Below are 15,612 nucleotides of genomic sequence, written 5' to 3' on the forward strand. Positions count from 1 at the left end.
AGTTGAATGAAGCATCCATGCTGGAAAGGGAATAGAAACCTTACTATTATATTTAAACTGCCTGCTCTGGTTTGTTGAAGAACTCGGTGTCAGTTTGCTTCTTAGGTTCCATAGGTCAAGAGATTTTTGTTCCATCATTCTGGGATTTTAGAGGAAATAGAGTTTATAGGGGACTTTGGGAAATGCTGGGTTAGGTGCTATCTGAAAGTATGTGCCATTAAACATTAATCCTGGGTTGGGCGTGGTCTCTCACACCTGTAATCCCAGCACTTTAGGAGGCTGAGGCGGGTGGATCACCTGAGGTCAGGAGTTTGAGACCAGCCGGGCCAACATGGTGAAACCTCGTGTCTACTAAAAATACAAAAATTAGCAGGGTGTGGTGGTGGGTGACTGTAATCCCATCTACTCGGGAGGCTGAGACAGGAGCATGGTGTGAACCTGGGAGGTGGAGGTTGCAGTGAGCCGAGATCACACCATTGCACTCCGGCCTGTGCAACGAGTGAGAGACTCTGTCTCTGAAAAAAATAAATTTCTTCCTTTTCTTTTTTTTTTTTTTTTTGAGGCGGAGTTTTGCACTTTCACCCAGTCTGGCTCACTGCAACCTCCACCTCCCAGGTTCACGCCATTCTCCTGCCTCAGCCTCCTGAGTAGCTGGGACTACAGGTGCTCCCCCACCACGCCCGGGTAATTTTTTGTATTTTTAATAGAGATGGGGTTTCACCGTGTTAGCCAGGATGGTCTCGATCTCCTGACCTTGTGATCTGCCCACCTTGGCCTCCCAAAGTGCTGGGATTACAGGCGTGAGCCACTGCGCCCGGCCCTGAAGGATTTCTTGAAAAAAGAAATTCTGAAACCAAATCCATTTGGGAAAACTCTGCAAATTGAATCCTCTCTTGGAGTTCCATAGTACACTCTGATCTTATTCATCAAAGCATTTGTTTGTTATAAACAACTTAAATATTCATAGGGAGGAGAGTAAAATATTAGTAGAATATTATACAGCCCTTAAAAACAAATGAACTAGATCTCAATCTTCAATCATAGATGGTTCTCAAGAACATTTAGAAAAACATTACAGAATGAGAATGATGCATATAGTGTATAATTTGTGTGTTTTTAAAAAACTATATGCTTTCCCCAGTATATCTGTATAATAAATGTGCATTTTAATAAAGTCTAAAAGGATTCATACCAAGTAATGATAGTTACTTGGAGAAATGACTGGGATTGGGAATGATGATCAAAAGGTCCTTTTTCACATTATCTATAAGGTTTGAATTTTCTTGGGAATATATCTGTGTATTACTTATAATAAAAATTAATTAAATGCAAATACCTTTTAAGTGCTGAGAAAGTTACTTTATTTTCCCTCACTGGTGATACCTACCCTGCTAAACTCCAAGTACATCCATTTATTAATTCACCATATACAAATTAAACTGATTTTGGAGCCCTGGTTTTATAAACTAGGACATTTTTTATTCCATGATAACAAAATGATTTTCTTACATTATGAGATTAAATTAAGTGGCTTATACAGTCTAGTCCATGCAAGTTCTCAAGAGGCAGGCTTAGTCAAGCTTATTGTGTGTTGGTTCAAGAGATCTTTTCGAGTGCAACAAAGAGAAGTTTGAACTTGGTTCTTGAGCAGCTAGAGGAGCTGTAAGTAGATTGGAACATTATGGTTTAAAACCAGTTAAGATAAAAGAAGCGGACCATCTTTGGTAATGTTCTTTCCAATTCCATGGACCTCATTCTTTATCTTATTCTCTAGACTTGATTTTGACATCTGAGCCAAACTTGAAGGCATTGGTGGTTCTGTTTGACTTTATCAGTCGCCAAGCATCAACTTTAAATGACTGCATTTTTGTAATATAAATACTTTTTTTTAAGAAAGGATAATTGTGAAAAAAGCTGTAGTCACATTGAAGGTTTTCTATCAATACATTCACTTTATTCCTTCAATTTGCTTTATAAGAGCCATTGTCTGAGAAAGATTTCATCAACTGAAAGTATCTCTTCTTTAGCATGATTTATTTTCAGGCGTATTCCTCTATCCATCTTATCAAAGTGGTCATTTTTACATTTCATCTAAGTGAAAACTTGGACCAGGGCATAAACTGATCAATTTTATGCTAAAAATATTTTAATATACATTATGAAGGGATTCAAAATTTAATTTACATTACAGATATCATGTTTATTTTTTATAGATGATTATTGGCACCTACCACATGCTTGGTATGCCAGGAAATTCAGAGTATTAAAACGCATTACTGCCCTTAGTGAGCTTCCTGTTTCCTAAAATATTATTACGCATGTAATCCATATGCATACAAATTACTGATGATTTAAGATGATTCTTCCACCAGAATGCCAGTGGAAACTTGTACAGTGTAAACTGTGAAAGTGTTAAGTAGAGTGAACTTCAGGAATATTTTGAGTAGTTTAGCCACCATCGAGGATGGAGGGGTTGCAGGGCATGATTAACCAGCAGAAAGTTATGAAGACCCCTGTGTGGCTGCTGTGGCGTCTCCATCCTGCCTGATCATTGGGGGTCTTGCACGTGGCAGTTACATAGTGTGTGTTGGTCATGGGGACTTTGCACTGCTTTCGAGAGAGATGAATGACATGATTAGCTTTGTAGTCAGTGTGATTCTGAGGTGGGGTTTCGGGATTGAGCATAAGGTATACAAAGTGAAAGAGAGAAAAGAGGAGATTAAAAAAGGAGAACTTAAGCACTACAATCAGAATTAGCTTTTTTCTTCAGCTCAGATGATTCTCATACTGGCTTTAAGGTTGTGATTGTTTTTTAATATCCTAGTGCTTAACTGTTGCAAAAGCATATGTGTCAATTTAGAAAAACATAGGTTTTCTTTAGTTGAAATTTGAACTCCCTGCTACCCTATGTCTCTGTAATGTGAATACCACAAAATTATTGTACCACCATTTAATGTAGAATTGATCATGAATGTGGCCGAAGTCAGTGAATTTGATGTCTGTTCATGGATAAAATTATTCCCTGGTAACAAGTTTATCTGCATTCTTAGTGATTTGATAAAGACCATTTAAATCAGCCCAATTCCTATTAATCTAAAAATCACAAAAATGTGTAAGATGCCTGTTTCTCCTGAGAACAGGAATGCTAGCTGTCAGTTTTCTAGTCTGGCTTTCATATCATGGAAGTCCTTAGAAATCTGTTTTTTGAGTTCTAAATCATGCATATTCCTGTGTTCCAGGATTTCTCTCTGATCAAACGGACAGTTCAGGACTCAGAATCTAAGGATGAATGTTCACCGTGGCAGTGACAGTGACAGGTTATTGCGGCAGGAGGCCAGCTGCTTAGTGGATGATACTTCAGTTGCAGCCCAAGAAAAAGAAGCAAATAGCCTGGCTTCATCTGGTCCTCATAATCTTACTTATCCTCTAGGTCCCAGGAATGAAGGTACAGTGATTAGCTCTTGACTTAATTTGGGGGGCTTTCCAATACCAAAGCAGCTACTCTACCCAGAAGGCATGAATGTGTTTAATCTAAATAAATTATCCAATTAATTGCTTAGCTTGCATATCACAATTATATAAAGCTGACCTTCACAGAAAATCTCCACTTATTTAATCAGTCTAGCACATCTAATGTGGTGATAATGGTATTAAAACAAACAAACAAACAGCCACAGGTTTGGAGTCAGAAGACATTCAACTTCTAACTCTGCTGCTTATTAGTTGTAACCATGGATGAGATCCTCAGTCTTTCTGAGCCCTGCTTTTTCTTTTTTCTTTTTTTTTGAGATGGGGTGTCACTCTGTCACCCAGGTTGGAGTGCAGTGGCGTGATCTTGGCTCACTGCAGCTCTGCCTCCCAGGCTCAAGTGATCCTCCCACCTCAGCCTCACGAGTAGCTGGGACCACAGGTGTATTCACCACACCCAGTTAATTTTTTATATTTTTGGTAGAGACAGGGTTTCACCATTTTGCCCAGGCTGGCGAGCCTCACATTCTTAATCTGGAAAACAAGGCTATTAATATTCTATCTAGGCCCGGTGCGGTGGCTCACACCTGTAATCCTAGCACTTTGGGAGGCCAAAGTAAGTGGATCACTTGAGGTCAGGACTTCAAGGCCTGCCTGGCCAACGTGGCAAAACCCCCATCTCTACTAAAAATACAAAAATTAGCCGGGCGTGGTGGCAGATGCCTGTAATCTCAGCTACTTGGGAGGCTGAGGCACGAGAATCGCTCGATCCTGGGAGGCAGAGGTTGCAGTGAGCCTAGATCACACCACTGCATTCCAGCCTGGGCAAGAGAGCGAGACTCTGTCTCAAAAAAAAAAAAAAAAAAGAAATTATTCTTACCTCACAAGAATAGTAGATTAACAAGTTAATAGATGTGAAAGCTCCTAATAAACTGAGATTCTTTTTAACTTTTAAGTAAAACAATAGCACCAATAATAGCAACTACCATTTATTGAGCATTCACTGTACTAGGAACTTTACATACATTCTTTCGATCAGGGGTGGCAAACTGGTCAAATCTGTTTTTGTAAATAAAATTTTAATGAAACAGCCATCATGTCCATGTTGTCTATGGCTGCCTTCCTGCTACAGTAGTGGCAGAGACTGACCACAAGCTTAAAATATTTACTTTGTGGCCCTTTATGGAAAATTTGCTGACTCTACTTCAGATTAGTCCTTACAACTATTATCCTTGTTTTACAGATGAGGAAACTGAGGCTTAGAAAGCTTAGGTAACTTGCCCAGGTTCACATTGCTAGGAGGTAGTGGGCTGAGATGATTTCTATATGTGTATTAACTGACAGAAAAGCATATGACTGCCGTCAAAGAGTACACCATTAGGGAGAACTTGTGCAAGGAGTCTCTCTTCCTACTCACCCATTTAAGCAGGATAGAACCTGAGGTTTCTTCCTTGGGTTTAGGAATAAACCCATTTTAATTGCTTCATTATTGGGGAGAAATCAAGCATTATAAGGAACTGAATTAGTAATTCAGGTATCTATTTCCTTTTTTTTTTGAGACAGTCTCGCTCTGTCGCCCAGGCTGGAGTGTAATGGCGCAGTCTTGGCTCACTGCAAGCTCCGCCTCCTGGGTTCACGCCATTCTCCTGCCTCAGCCTCCTGAGTAGCTAGGACTACAAGCTCCCGCCACCACGCCTGGCTAATTTTTTGTATTTTTAGTAGAGACAGGGTTTCACCGTGTTAGCCAGGATGGTCTCGATCTCCTGACCTTGCGATCTCCCCGCCTTGGCCTCCCAAAGTGCTGGGATTACAGGCGTGAGCCACCGCGCCTGGCCCAGGTATCTATTTCATTTTTAATAAACAGCACCTCAAGTGTGAAAGCCTATCCTGGTGATCCAAGTGTTTCTTGCTACAAGCTTGCCTGTGGGTTACCTGGAAGCATAGCTTTTGGTGTGCAAACATGAGACCACATTGAAAGTTTATGAGAAGCTATGGGATGTGAACTCTAAATAGGTTTTTGGTCTATATTTTTGTTGCCTTTTATCTACAAACAAATGGGAAAAAAAACTAAGTGTCCTCTGCCCAACAATTTATTTGGTTGTCTTGAGTGTAGGAAATCAGACTAATTTCCCAGAGGTCATGGGCATTAATCATGTTCCTGAATTTGTTTACAAATTTTATAAACATGACAGGTGGGAGTAATTCAGTTGTATTGATAACATTTTTTTCTTTTTTCTTTTTTTTCAAAAAGGGCTTGAAGAAAAGGTAGAAAAATGTTAACAAATCTTACCAAATGTAGGTGATAGGGCTTATGTATTAAGTTTGTGCTTTCCTATGTTTGGAATTTTTCATTAAAAACCTTTTTTACATTAAAATAAAATAGGGCTGGGTGTGGTGGCTCATACCTGTAATCCCAACACTTTGCAGGCCACACACCCGGCCTATTTTTAAGTGCTCTCACATCCTTAATTTCAGTTTATAATTGAAACAGCCCTGTGAGGTAGATGGAGTGAACATTATTTATCCTCATTTTATAGATGATGGGCCAGGTAGAAAAATTAAATAAATTAACTGGCAAGGCACGGTGGCTCACGCCTGTAATCCCAGCACTTTGGGAGGCCGAGGTGGGCGGATTGCGAGGTCAGTAGATCGAGACCATCCTGACTAACTTGGTGAAACCCTGTCTCTACTAAAAAATACAAAAAATTAGCCAGGCGTAGTGGCGGGCGCCTATAGTCCCAGCTACTCAGGAGGCTGAGGCAGGAGAATGACGTGAACCCGGGAGGTGGAGCTTGCAGTGAGCTGAGATTGCATGACTGCACTCCAGCCTGGGCGACAGTGTGAGACTCCATCTCAAAAAAAAAAAAAAAAATTAAATAAATTGCTTAAAGAAAACAGCTTTTTGGTGATACTGAGAAACAGATTTTACGAATGAATCCTAATGTCATTTGCACTGGAACTTCTCTGCTGAGAGTAAGACCTGCCTTTTTGAAAAAATAGTGTAGGTGATGTTAGGATTCTCCTGTACATAGTGAAAATGCCTTTTACTGTGAATTTCTAGGAAAAGTAATATATTGGAAAATTAAAGACTATCATTATCCCTTCTGGGAAATAAATTTTAAAACAATTTTGAAGAATTTGAAAATGAATAGTTTTGGCACATATTAATAGCAGGTTCCTTAAATAAAACACAGGAAATATAAAAGTATTATTTAGCAATAGAAGTGAAAACAAGTAAAAAGCGACTGAACCAACACCAGGGAAGGTACAGGGAATAGCAGGGGAGACTCATGGGCCTCCACATAAATTCTTCTCTACTGTTTTTCTTAACCATATACATAGTTTACTTTAGAAGATTTAAATAATGTTCAAGTGTGAGCATTCTGCCTTCTTCCCCTCCCTCTGCCAACCCTCACATGTACATGGAGGAGATCCAATATGAGTCTCTAGTTTGTTTGCTTGCTTTTTACTAGCTGTAGGCAAGAGGTTTTTTGCCTGTCAACACCTAAAATTTGGGAGTTTTTTTGTGTGTTTGCTTGTTGTTTTAAAGAAGATAGGGTTTTTCTCTCAAGGCTTTTGCTCTCAAGTTGTTTTGGTTTCTTTGTATGTTCTTTTAGACCTCTCGCTTGACTATGCCTCTCAGCCAGCAAATCTTCAGTTCCCTCACATAATGTCCCTTGCTGAAGACATCAAAGGTTCTTGCTTCCAAAGTGGGAATAAACGGAACCATGAACCTTTTATTGCTCCAGAAAGATTTGGAAACAGTAGTGTGGGCTTTGGCAGTAATTCCCATTCCCAAGCACCAGAGAAAGTGACGCTTCTTGTAGATGGCACACGTTTTGTTGTGAATCCACAGATTTTCACTGCTCATCCGGATACCATGCTGGGAAGGTAATTGATAATTTTCTTCCAGATTCCCTCTGTTCTCTATAAATAGAAATACCTGCTGTTTATATTGCATTAGATATAACAATAAAAAGCATTGTATAGGCTGGGCGCGGTGGCTCATGCCTGTAATCTGAGCACTTTGGGAGGTCGAGGCAGGCAGATCACCTGAGGTCAGGAGTTGGAGACCAGCCTGGCCAACATGGTGAAACCCCATCTCTACTAAAAATACAAAAATTAGCTGGGTGTGGTGGCAGGTGCCTGTAATCCCAGCTGCTACTTGGGAGGCTGAGGCAGGAGAATCGCCTGAACCCCGGAAGGTGGAGGTTGCAGTGAGCCGAGACCGCACCATTGCACTCCAGCCTGGGCGACAGAGCAAGACTCCGTCTCAAAAAAAAAAAAAAAAAGCATTGTATTTTTATTTTTCTGCCCTCATACATTTGTGAAGGGAGGGCAAGCTGGTAAAAGCCTAATACCTGTTGGTATTTCAGGGTGGGGAGAGTTCTTCATTTACAAAGCCAGTATAGTAAAATGAGCCCCACAAAAGAAAATAAAACCTATTTGGAAACGATGAAAAAATAACCTGCTAAATCTCATTCTCTGCTCCTCTACAAATTCACTCTAAGTAATGTTTTCAGAGTTTCATAGGTCAAAGATGCTGGGGGTAAGGTGAGACCTAAATCTTGCTCCCTTTTTAAAAAAACAAACAAACAAACAAAAAACAGTATTAGGCAAATGTTCTACATGGCACAAGAACAAAGCCATTTTACTGAAAACCATTTCCCTGCCATCTATTGCAAGTTTTATGCTTGGCAACAGATGCTATGCTGTCATTTTCTAATGCTTCCATTACTACTCAAGTTTTTTGAAATGTAATCTTTAAGTGGAGTCTTTAAACCTAGTTGCTTTGTTGTTTGTTTCACGATTGCCCTCTTTATTCTTCATGGTCCATTCTCTGTGCTGCTTCATTCAGATTTACCCTCTTCTTAACCATCTCTGGCCCTCAGATTTTTAAGGTTAGAGTTTAGGAAATGGAAATAGCCTACTAAGAAGGAAAACTGTCCAGGAAGGAGTCTCAGAGCCTGGGCTAGGAGTTAAGAGATTGTCTTTTTGGCCAACCATAGACCTTAACTCAAGGAAGAGCAAATTGGGATAAGAGTAAAAATAGTAATAATAATGATATTATACATGTAGATTTGGCTTTTGATCATTTTCATCTACTTAGAAGTAGATTTTATTTTGTTTAGAGATCTAACCTCAGGACTTTGAATTAATTTAAACTGAGTTAGAAATTCGAATCGATCACACTAATTTATTGAATTCTAGGCTAAATAGAATCCAGCTATTCAAATATATGTGTATTTGAACATATAAATTCACAGTGAACTACTTTTTTTTTTTTTTTTTTTTTTGAGATAGAGTCTCGCTCTGTTACCGAGGCTGGAGGGCAGTGGTGCAGTCTCGGCTCACTGCAACCTCCGCCTCCCGGGTTCAAGCAATTCTCCTGCCTCAGCCTCCCAAGTAGCTGGGATTACAGGTGTGTGCCACCACACCCGGCTAATTTTTGTATTTTCAGTAGAGACAGGGTTTCACCATGTTGGTCAGGCTGGTCTTGAACTGACCTCGTGATCCGCCCACCTCAGCCTCCCAGAATGCTGGGATTACAGGCATGAGCCACTGTGCCTGGCCACAGTGAACCACTTTTTAATTAGAGCCAAACCTGTCTACATATTTCTTAAACATCTGAATTAAGATAAAAGTAGAACATTAACACATTTTCCAGACTGGCCCTGTATTTTTTTATCAGGCTTGAATTCCTGTTCTCAGTTTGGATATTACCAGCATTCCCACCCCTTGAAAAAAGTGTTTCTCAGTGCAGGCTGGCTGTTTTAGGTATGTTGCCTCTGAAAGTAGTGATCAAGAGAAGAAAGGCAAATGTTTTCTGGGCAATAGATTCTTGGGTGAAACTGGTTTTCTGAACCTTGGAATGGGTTGTCCCATGAAGAGGAGAGTCTGGTTCTTTATCTGTATGGTTCATTCAGCTGAATTGGCAAGGTCGTAAATTCTGTAAGTTATTTAGATTTGTTCTGTTGTGGCTACCTGTCCTGTGATTATATACAGTACTTCTGAGCCTAGCCAGTGAGCTTACAGATGTGGGCCACTAGTCACAAGGGGAGAAGCTGAGAGAAAGAGAATGGATTAATGCAGATCCATGCCATTACTAAATACTCTGAGCTGAAGTCCTACTGATGATAAATAGGGAGGATTATATTTACAATATGTTCACTATTTTTATTCAAAGCTCTCTGAGCTAGACTTCATTCAACCAGAGCATTCCAGAAAAACATCTGCATTCTTTGGAGGCTACTTTTATCAAGATGGATTTCTTATGTGTGGTACAGTTACTTGGGAAGCATGTAAAATTGAATCATTTTCTTTCTTTTTTTTTTGTTTTTGAGACAGAGTCTCGCTCTGTCACCCAGGCTGGAGTGCAGTGGCACAATCTCGGCTCACTGCAAGCTCTGTCTCCTGGGTTCACGCCATTCTCCTGCCTCAGCCTCCTGCACAGCTGGGACTACAGGCGCCCACCACCTCGCCTGGCTAATTTTTTGTATTTTTTTTTTTTTTTAGTAGAGATGGGGTTTCACCATGCTAGCCAGGATGGTCTCAATCTCCTGACCTCGTGATCCACCTGCCTTGGCTCCCAAAGTGCTGGGATTACAGGCGTGAGCCACCGCGCCTGGCCGAAATGGAATCATTTTCAGACCTTTGAAAAGCAGCCAGTTCAGGCTGGAGGACAACAGTTGTGAACAGCTGAACAGCAACACTTCCCAGCAGTTTAAGGAAGGAAATGGCAGTAAGCCCCCATTTGATTGGGAAGTCAAATCTTAGGCTGGTTGAAGATAGCAGCTGCCTGCCCTATCCTTTGTGTTATCTAACCATTCCACAGCTCATACACAGAAGTGCAGCAGGAGTGGAAGTCATGGGGTCATTTAGACTGCAGGGGATCTGACAGAGGGAGGAAGGATGGGGAGAGGCGAATAAGAAAAGCTCTCCTCCCTGTACTCTCATGACTTCTGAGTTCATGCTAACAGCAAGCCTGTCTCTCTGAAATGCAGTGAACTGCTGATAAGCCTAATGCCTACCCTCTTCTACTCGATCTGAAAATCCCATCATTAGTTATTCTTTGTATTGAGTAAGGCCATTTTTCCCCCAGAGCTCCACTATTAAGACATACCAGGAAAGCATTAACATAGCTGCATCTAACAGAAGATGAGATGTTGAAAAGTAAAGTTCAGAAATATTGATGAATGGCATATTAGATAGGTCAGTGTTGACAGACGAGGAGACAGGGATAAAAAGGAGCTTAGATGCTGTCTTCCTGAGCTGTCAGTATAGAAAAGCAGGTTCTTGGGCAGTGGGGAGGGCATGAAAGGCCACCATCTCAACACAGATATTTTCCAAGGGCCACCTCTGCAGTTGCTGTTTACTGCATTTACTGCCAAAGAAACTCACTACAGATGAACTTTGTGGACTTGATCGTTCATTCTTCTTTGCACACAAATGCTTAAAGCAGTTGCCTTCTTTTCCTGTCTGAAGGGAGTTTCCTAAGACTTGAGTTGTCTTGTAGGCATTGGGTCCCAGTGCTATGTTTTTAATTTATACCATGAGAGAGTGGGATGGAGTCTTCCAGAATGAGGTGGAGAAAGGAGAAGTCTCATCTGTGAAGAATCATGCTGGAGAAGATAACATTATTGCCTGGGTATCTTTCAGGATGTTTGGACCAGGAAGAGAGTACAACTTCACTCGGCCCAATGAGAAGGGAGAGTATGAGATTGCTGAAGGCATCAGTGCAACTGTATTTCGCACAGTGCTGGTGTGTGGTAGCCTTTTTTGTTACATTCTCTTCCCCAGGGGCATGTGTGATCAATAGCCTTGAGAGTTCCATCAACTATGTTATTGACTTTAGGGTCTCTGGTTTCCAGTTGTTTCCTTTCTCCCTTTGTTTTCTGTTCCTGTAACTTTTAAGTCCTTGCTTGTTTGTGTGTGAGCTCTATCAGTTACCAAGTTCTGATTAAACAAGTCAAGACAGCCAGGAGCTGTTTTGCCATCTAATGAATCATCCAATTTGGTGATAATTCCGGTAGCTCATTGCTTTAACAACCAGGAATGCATAGGGATGAAGAAGTAATTTTTCATCTTGTTCTTTGCCTACATTTTTTCTTCCTAATCTATTTACAGGACTATTACAAAACCGGTATCATCAATTGTCCTGATGGCATCTCTATCCCAGATCTTAGAGATACATGTGATTATCTCTGCATTAATTTTGATTTCAACACTATCCGATGTCAAGATCTGAGTAAGTACAGGAGCAGCTGCCAGCTGCACTTAACCAGCTGAACTTTGTGTTTTCTTGTAAGTCACTGATTTTTGTTGTTGTTGTTTTTGAGACAGAGTCTCGCTCTGTTGCCAAGGCTGGAGTGCAGTGGCGTGATCTCAGCTCACTGCAACCTCCACCCCCCGGGTTCAAGGGAATCTCCCTGCCTCAGCCTCCCGAGTAGCTGGGATTACACACGCCTGCCACCACGCCTGGCTAATTTTTGTATTTTTAGTAGAGTCAGGGTTTCGCCATGTTGGCTGGGCTGGTTTTGAACTCCTGACCTCAGGTGAGCTGCCCGCCTTGGCCTCCCAAAGTGCTGGGATTACAGGCATGAGCCACCAAGCCCAGCTGATATTTTCTATTATTAAACAGAAGGAGTTTCACGTGTAGGTTGAAAATCTTCTGCAGAGGCAGAGATGTGATACTGACTAACCCTTTTCCTCTCTTGGTTCAAAGCACTGTGAGAAACTGGAGCAGACAAAGGAAAACAGATAGTAGTTTCTAAATGGAGCTTGACCAGTGGGAGACCAAGCTGACAGCTTCCCTCTTGGGACTTTGGTGTCTCAACTCTAACAAACAAGGATACTGATTGTCCAACATGAGGAACAGTTCACTAATAAAGTCAAATAGCACAAATTGGCCAGGTTCTCCTGATCATTATATTGCCCCCTTTTTTTTTTTAATTTGAGATGGGGTCTTGCTGCTGTGTTGCTCAGGTTGGTCTCAAACTCCTGGCCTCAAGCAGTCCTCCCACCTCAGCGTCCTGAGTAGCTGGGACTACAGGTACATGCCACCACACCTGGCTATTATTATTATTTTGTTTTGGAGACAGAGTCTCACTCTGTCACCCAGGCTGGAGTGCAGTGGCACAATCTCAGCTCACTGCAGCCTCCACCTCCTGGATTCAAGCAGTTCTTCTGCCAGAGCAGCTGGGATTACAGGTGCATGCCACCATGCCCGGCTAATTTTTGTATTTTTAGTAGAGATAGGGTTTACACCATGTTGGCCAGCCTGGTCTCGAACTCCTGACCTCAAATGATCTGCCACCTCGGCCTCCCAAAGTGCTGAGGTTACAGGCATGAGCCACTGCGCCCAGCCTATAATTATTAACTTAGGGTTTGCTAAGTGCTTTATAGATATGGACTTGCTTAAATCTTTAACAATCCTGAAAGATGGGTGATAATCTCATTTAAGAAATCAGCTTGTTCAGAGCTCTAGGCATTAAGGCTAGGATTAGAACTCAGATTGTCTGACTGCAAATTCCATGCTCTTATTACCTGGGCTTCCTGAAATTATTTAAATAACTATTCTTTGAATTTCATGATACATTTCCCTGCATGTTGCATGAAGTACATGTGATTTCTCTACTGAGTGTATTACACATTTAGAGTAAGTCCTTTGGTGTCACCAAAATTCAGATTATTCCTCTATTATGGTACTCTAACTCCATGAAATCAGGATCCAAACCATCTTCAGAAGAGGTACTACAAATGATGATTTCATCTCTTACAGAATGAACATTTATGGTCTGACCTTGTATGTCCAACAAAACCCCAGCTGATCAGAATGCTCAAGGATTACTAAACATGAGTAAATTGAAGAGTGGTAGAATAGGAGACATACCTTAACAAAGCTTAATTATCACCTTGGAGCAGGAAACAATCTCTTTGCCTTTAAATGTGCCACTTCTCTGAACCTCATCAATGATAACAGCCATTCCCTCATAGTCTTTTTCTCTCCAGTAATATGTGCATTTAGGCAGAAAGCATGTTCACCCACATTTTCTCTCTGCAGGTGCTTTACTGCATGAACTGTCCAATGACGGTGCTCATAAGCAGTTTGATCACTACCTCGAAGAGCTGATCTTGCCTATCATGGTGGGCTGTGCCAAGAAAGGAGAGCGAGAGTGCCACATTGTTGTGCTGACGGATGAGGATTCTGTGGACTGGGATGAAGACCACCCTCCACCAATGGGGGAGGAATATTCCCAAAGTAGGAGCTTCTGGCATGGTGTAGATGTTTTCAGCAAGAAACTCGCTACCTGGAGTAGCAGCTTGATCCTAGAACCACTGTGAATATCAATGTTGAGCCTGTGATGAGCACACTCACCTGGATGACAAATCCCTAGTGATGCAGGGCTAGCCTTTATACTGGGGAACACAGGGAATGTTGTTACACCATTCACTCTTTCTCTGGTGTCTCATACTGTGTAAGATACTGAAGCAGCACATTAAATGATGGTGTCATTCTTCTCTTCATTTTTAAATCCTTTTGAATTGGTAATCAGAATTCAAAAAACATAACAGGATATACACTAAAAAGTCTTACTCTCACTCCTGCCCCATCCAGTTTTGCTTCTCAATTTCTTTTACAGGCTTCCAAGTATATTCAATGTACATAGATAACCAATTACTTGTTTTCTCCTCCTTTTTCATGTACCATATTATACAGCTCTTCTGTGCCATGTGTTAACAAAAATCTTCGATATTATGGGCCGGGCACGGTGGCTTATGCCTGTAATCCCAGCACTTTGGGAGGCTGAGGCGGGAGAATCACGAGGTCAGGAGTTCGAGACCAGTCTGGCCAACATAATGAAAGCCCGTCTCTACTAAAAATACAAAAAATTAGCCAGGCATGGTGGTGTGTGCCTGTAGTCCCAGCTACTCAGGAGGCTGAGGCAGGAGGCAGGAGAATCAGGTGAACCTGGGAGACAGAGGTTGCAGTGAGCCGAGATCGCGCCATTGCACTCCAGCCCAGGTGACAGCGTGAGACTCCATCTCAAAAAAAAAAAAAAATCTTCGACATTCTTTTTCTGTGGCTCTATAGTATTCCCTTGCACAAATGTGTCATAATTGATTTAACCAGCCATTCCTGGACATTTAAACTATTGGCCAGGCGCAGTGGCTCATGCCTGTAATCCCAGCACTTTGGGAGGCCGAGGTGGGCGGATTGCCTGAGGTCAGGAGTTCACGACCACCCTTGCCAATATAGTGAAACCCCGTTTCTATTAAAAATACAAAAATTAGCTGGGCGTGGTGGCTCATGCCTGTAATCCCAGCTACTCAGGAGGCTGAGAGGCAGGAGAATCACTTGAACCCAGGAGGTGGACATTGGATGTTGCAGTGAGCCGAGATCACGTCACTGCACTATAGCCTGGGTGACAGAGCGAGACTCCATCTCAAAAAAAAAAAAAAATTATACCTTTATAATTTTGATAGGTGTTGCCAAATTATGCTCCATAAAATTTGTACCAATTTACACTCACAAAACAATACATGACAGGTTTGTTTCCCACCCCCTCACCAAAACAGTGGCTTTTTTTTTTTTTTTTTTTTTGAGACAGAGTCCTGCCTCCTGGGTTCAAGTGATTCTTATGCCTCAGCCTCCCAAGTAGCTGGGACTACAGGTGTGTGCCACCACGCCTGGCTAATTTTTGTATTAGTAGTAGAAACAGGGTTTCACCATGTTGGCCAGGCTGGTCTCAAATTCCTGACCTCAAGTGATCCACCCACCTCAGCCTCCCAAGTGCTAGGATTGTAGGCGTGAGCCACCATGCCTGGCCAACAGTGGCTTTTGAAAAAATTTTTTTACAGATAGAATCTTGCTCTTTCACCCAGGCTGGAGTGCAGTGGTGCAACCATGGCTCACCGCAGCCTCAAACTCCTAGTCTCAAGTGATTCTCCCACCTCAGCCTCCAAGTAGCCTGGGCTGCAGGTGTGTGCCACCATGACTGGCTAATTTTGTGTGTGTGTGTAGAAATGGGGTCTATGTTGCCTTGCCTAGGCTAGTCTCAAACTCCTGGCCTCAAGCTATCTTCCCGTATCTGCCACCCAAAGTGTTGGGATTACAGGTGTGAGCCACTGTGCCTGGCCCCA

General features: G+C 41.8%; 1 protein-coding gene across 3 annotated transcripts in view; it reads left to right on the plus strand.

The window, feature by feature from the left end:
• Nucleotides 1–15,612, plus strand: part of KCTD20 (potassium channel tetramerization domain containing 20) — a 45,378-nt gene that overhangs the window by 22,168 nt on the left and 7,598 nt on the right. For 2 of the 3 annotated variants that reach the window (XM_025381522.1, XM_025381521.1), the window contains 5 exons: nt 3,240–3,445; nt 7,086–7,359; nt 11,128–11,230; nt 11,596–11,716; nt 13,532–13,729. In XM_025381522.1, coding sequence (XP_025237307.1) covers nt 3,286–3,445; nt 7,086–7,359; nt 11,128–11,230; nt 11,596–11,716; nt 13,532–13,729 — 856 coding nt within the window. In that variant the 5' untranslated portion in view covers nt 3,240–3,285. The remainder of the gene's footprint in view (nt 1–3,239; nt 3,446–7,085; nt 7,360–11,127; nt 11,231–11,595; nt 11,717–13,531; nt 13,730–15,612) is intronic. The other variant, XM_025381523.1, reaches the window with a different exon arrangement.

This window comes from Theropithecus gelada, chromosome 4, assembly GCF_003255815.1.
Source record: "Theropithecus gelada isolate Dixy chromosome 4, Tgel_1.0, whole genome shotgun sequence".
NCBI classification, from domain to species: domain Eukaryota; kingdom Metazoa; phylum Chordata; class Mammalia; order Primates; family Cercopithecidae; genus Theropithecus; species Theropithecus gelada.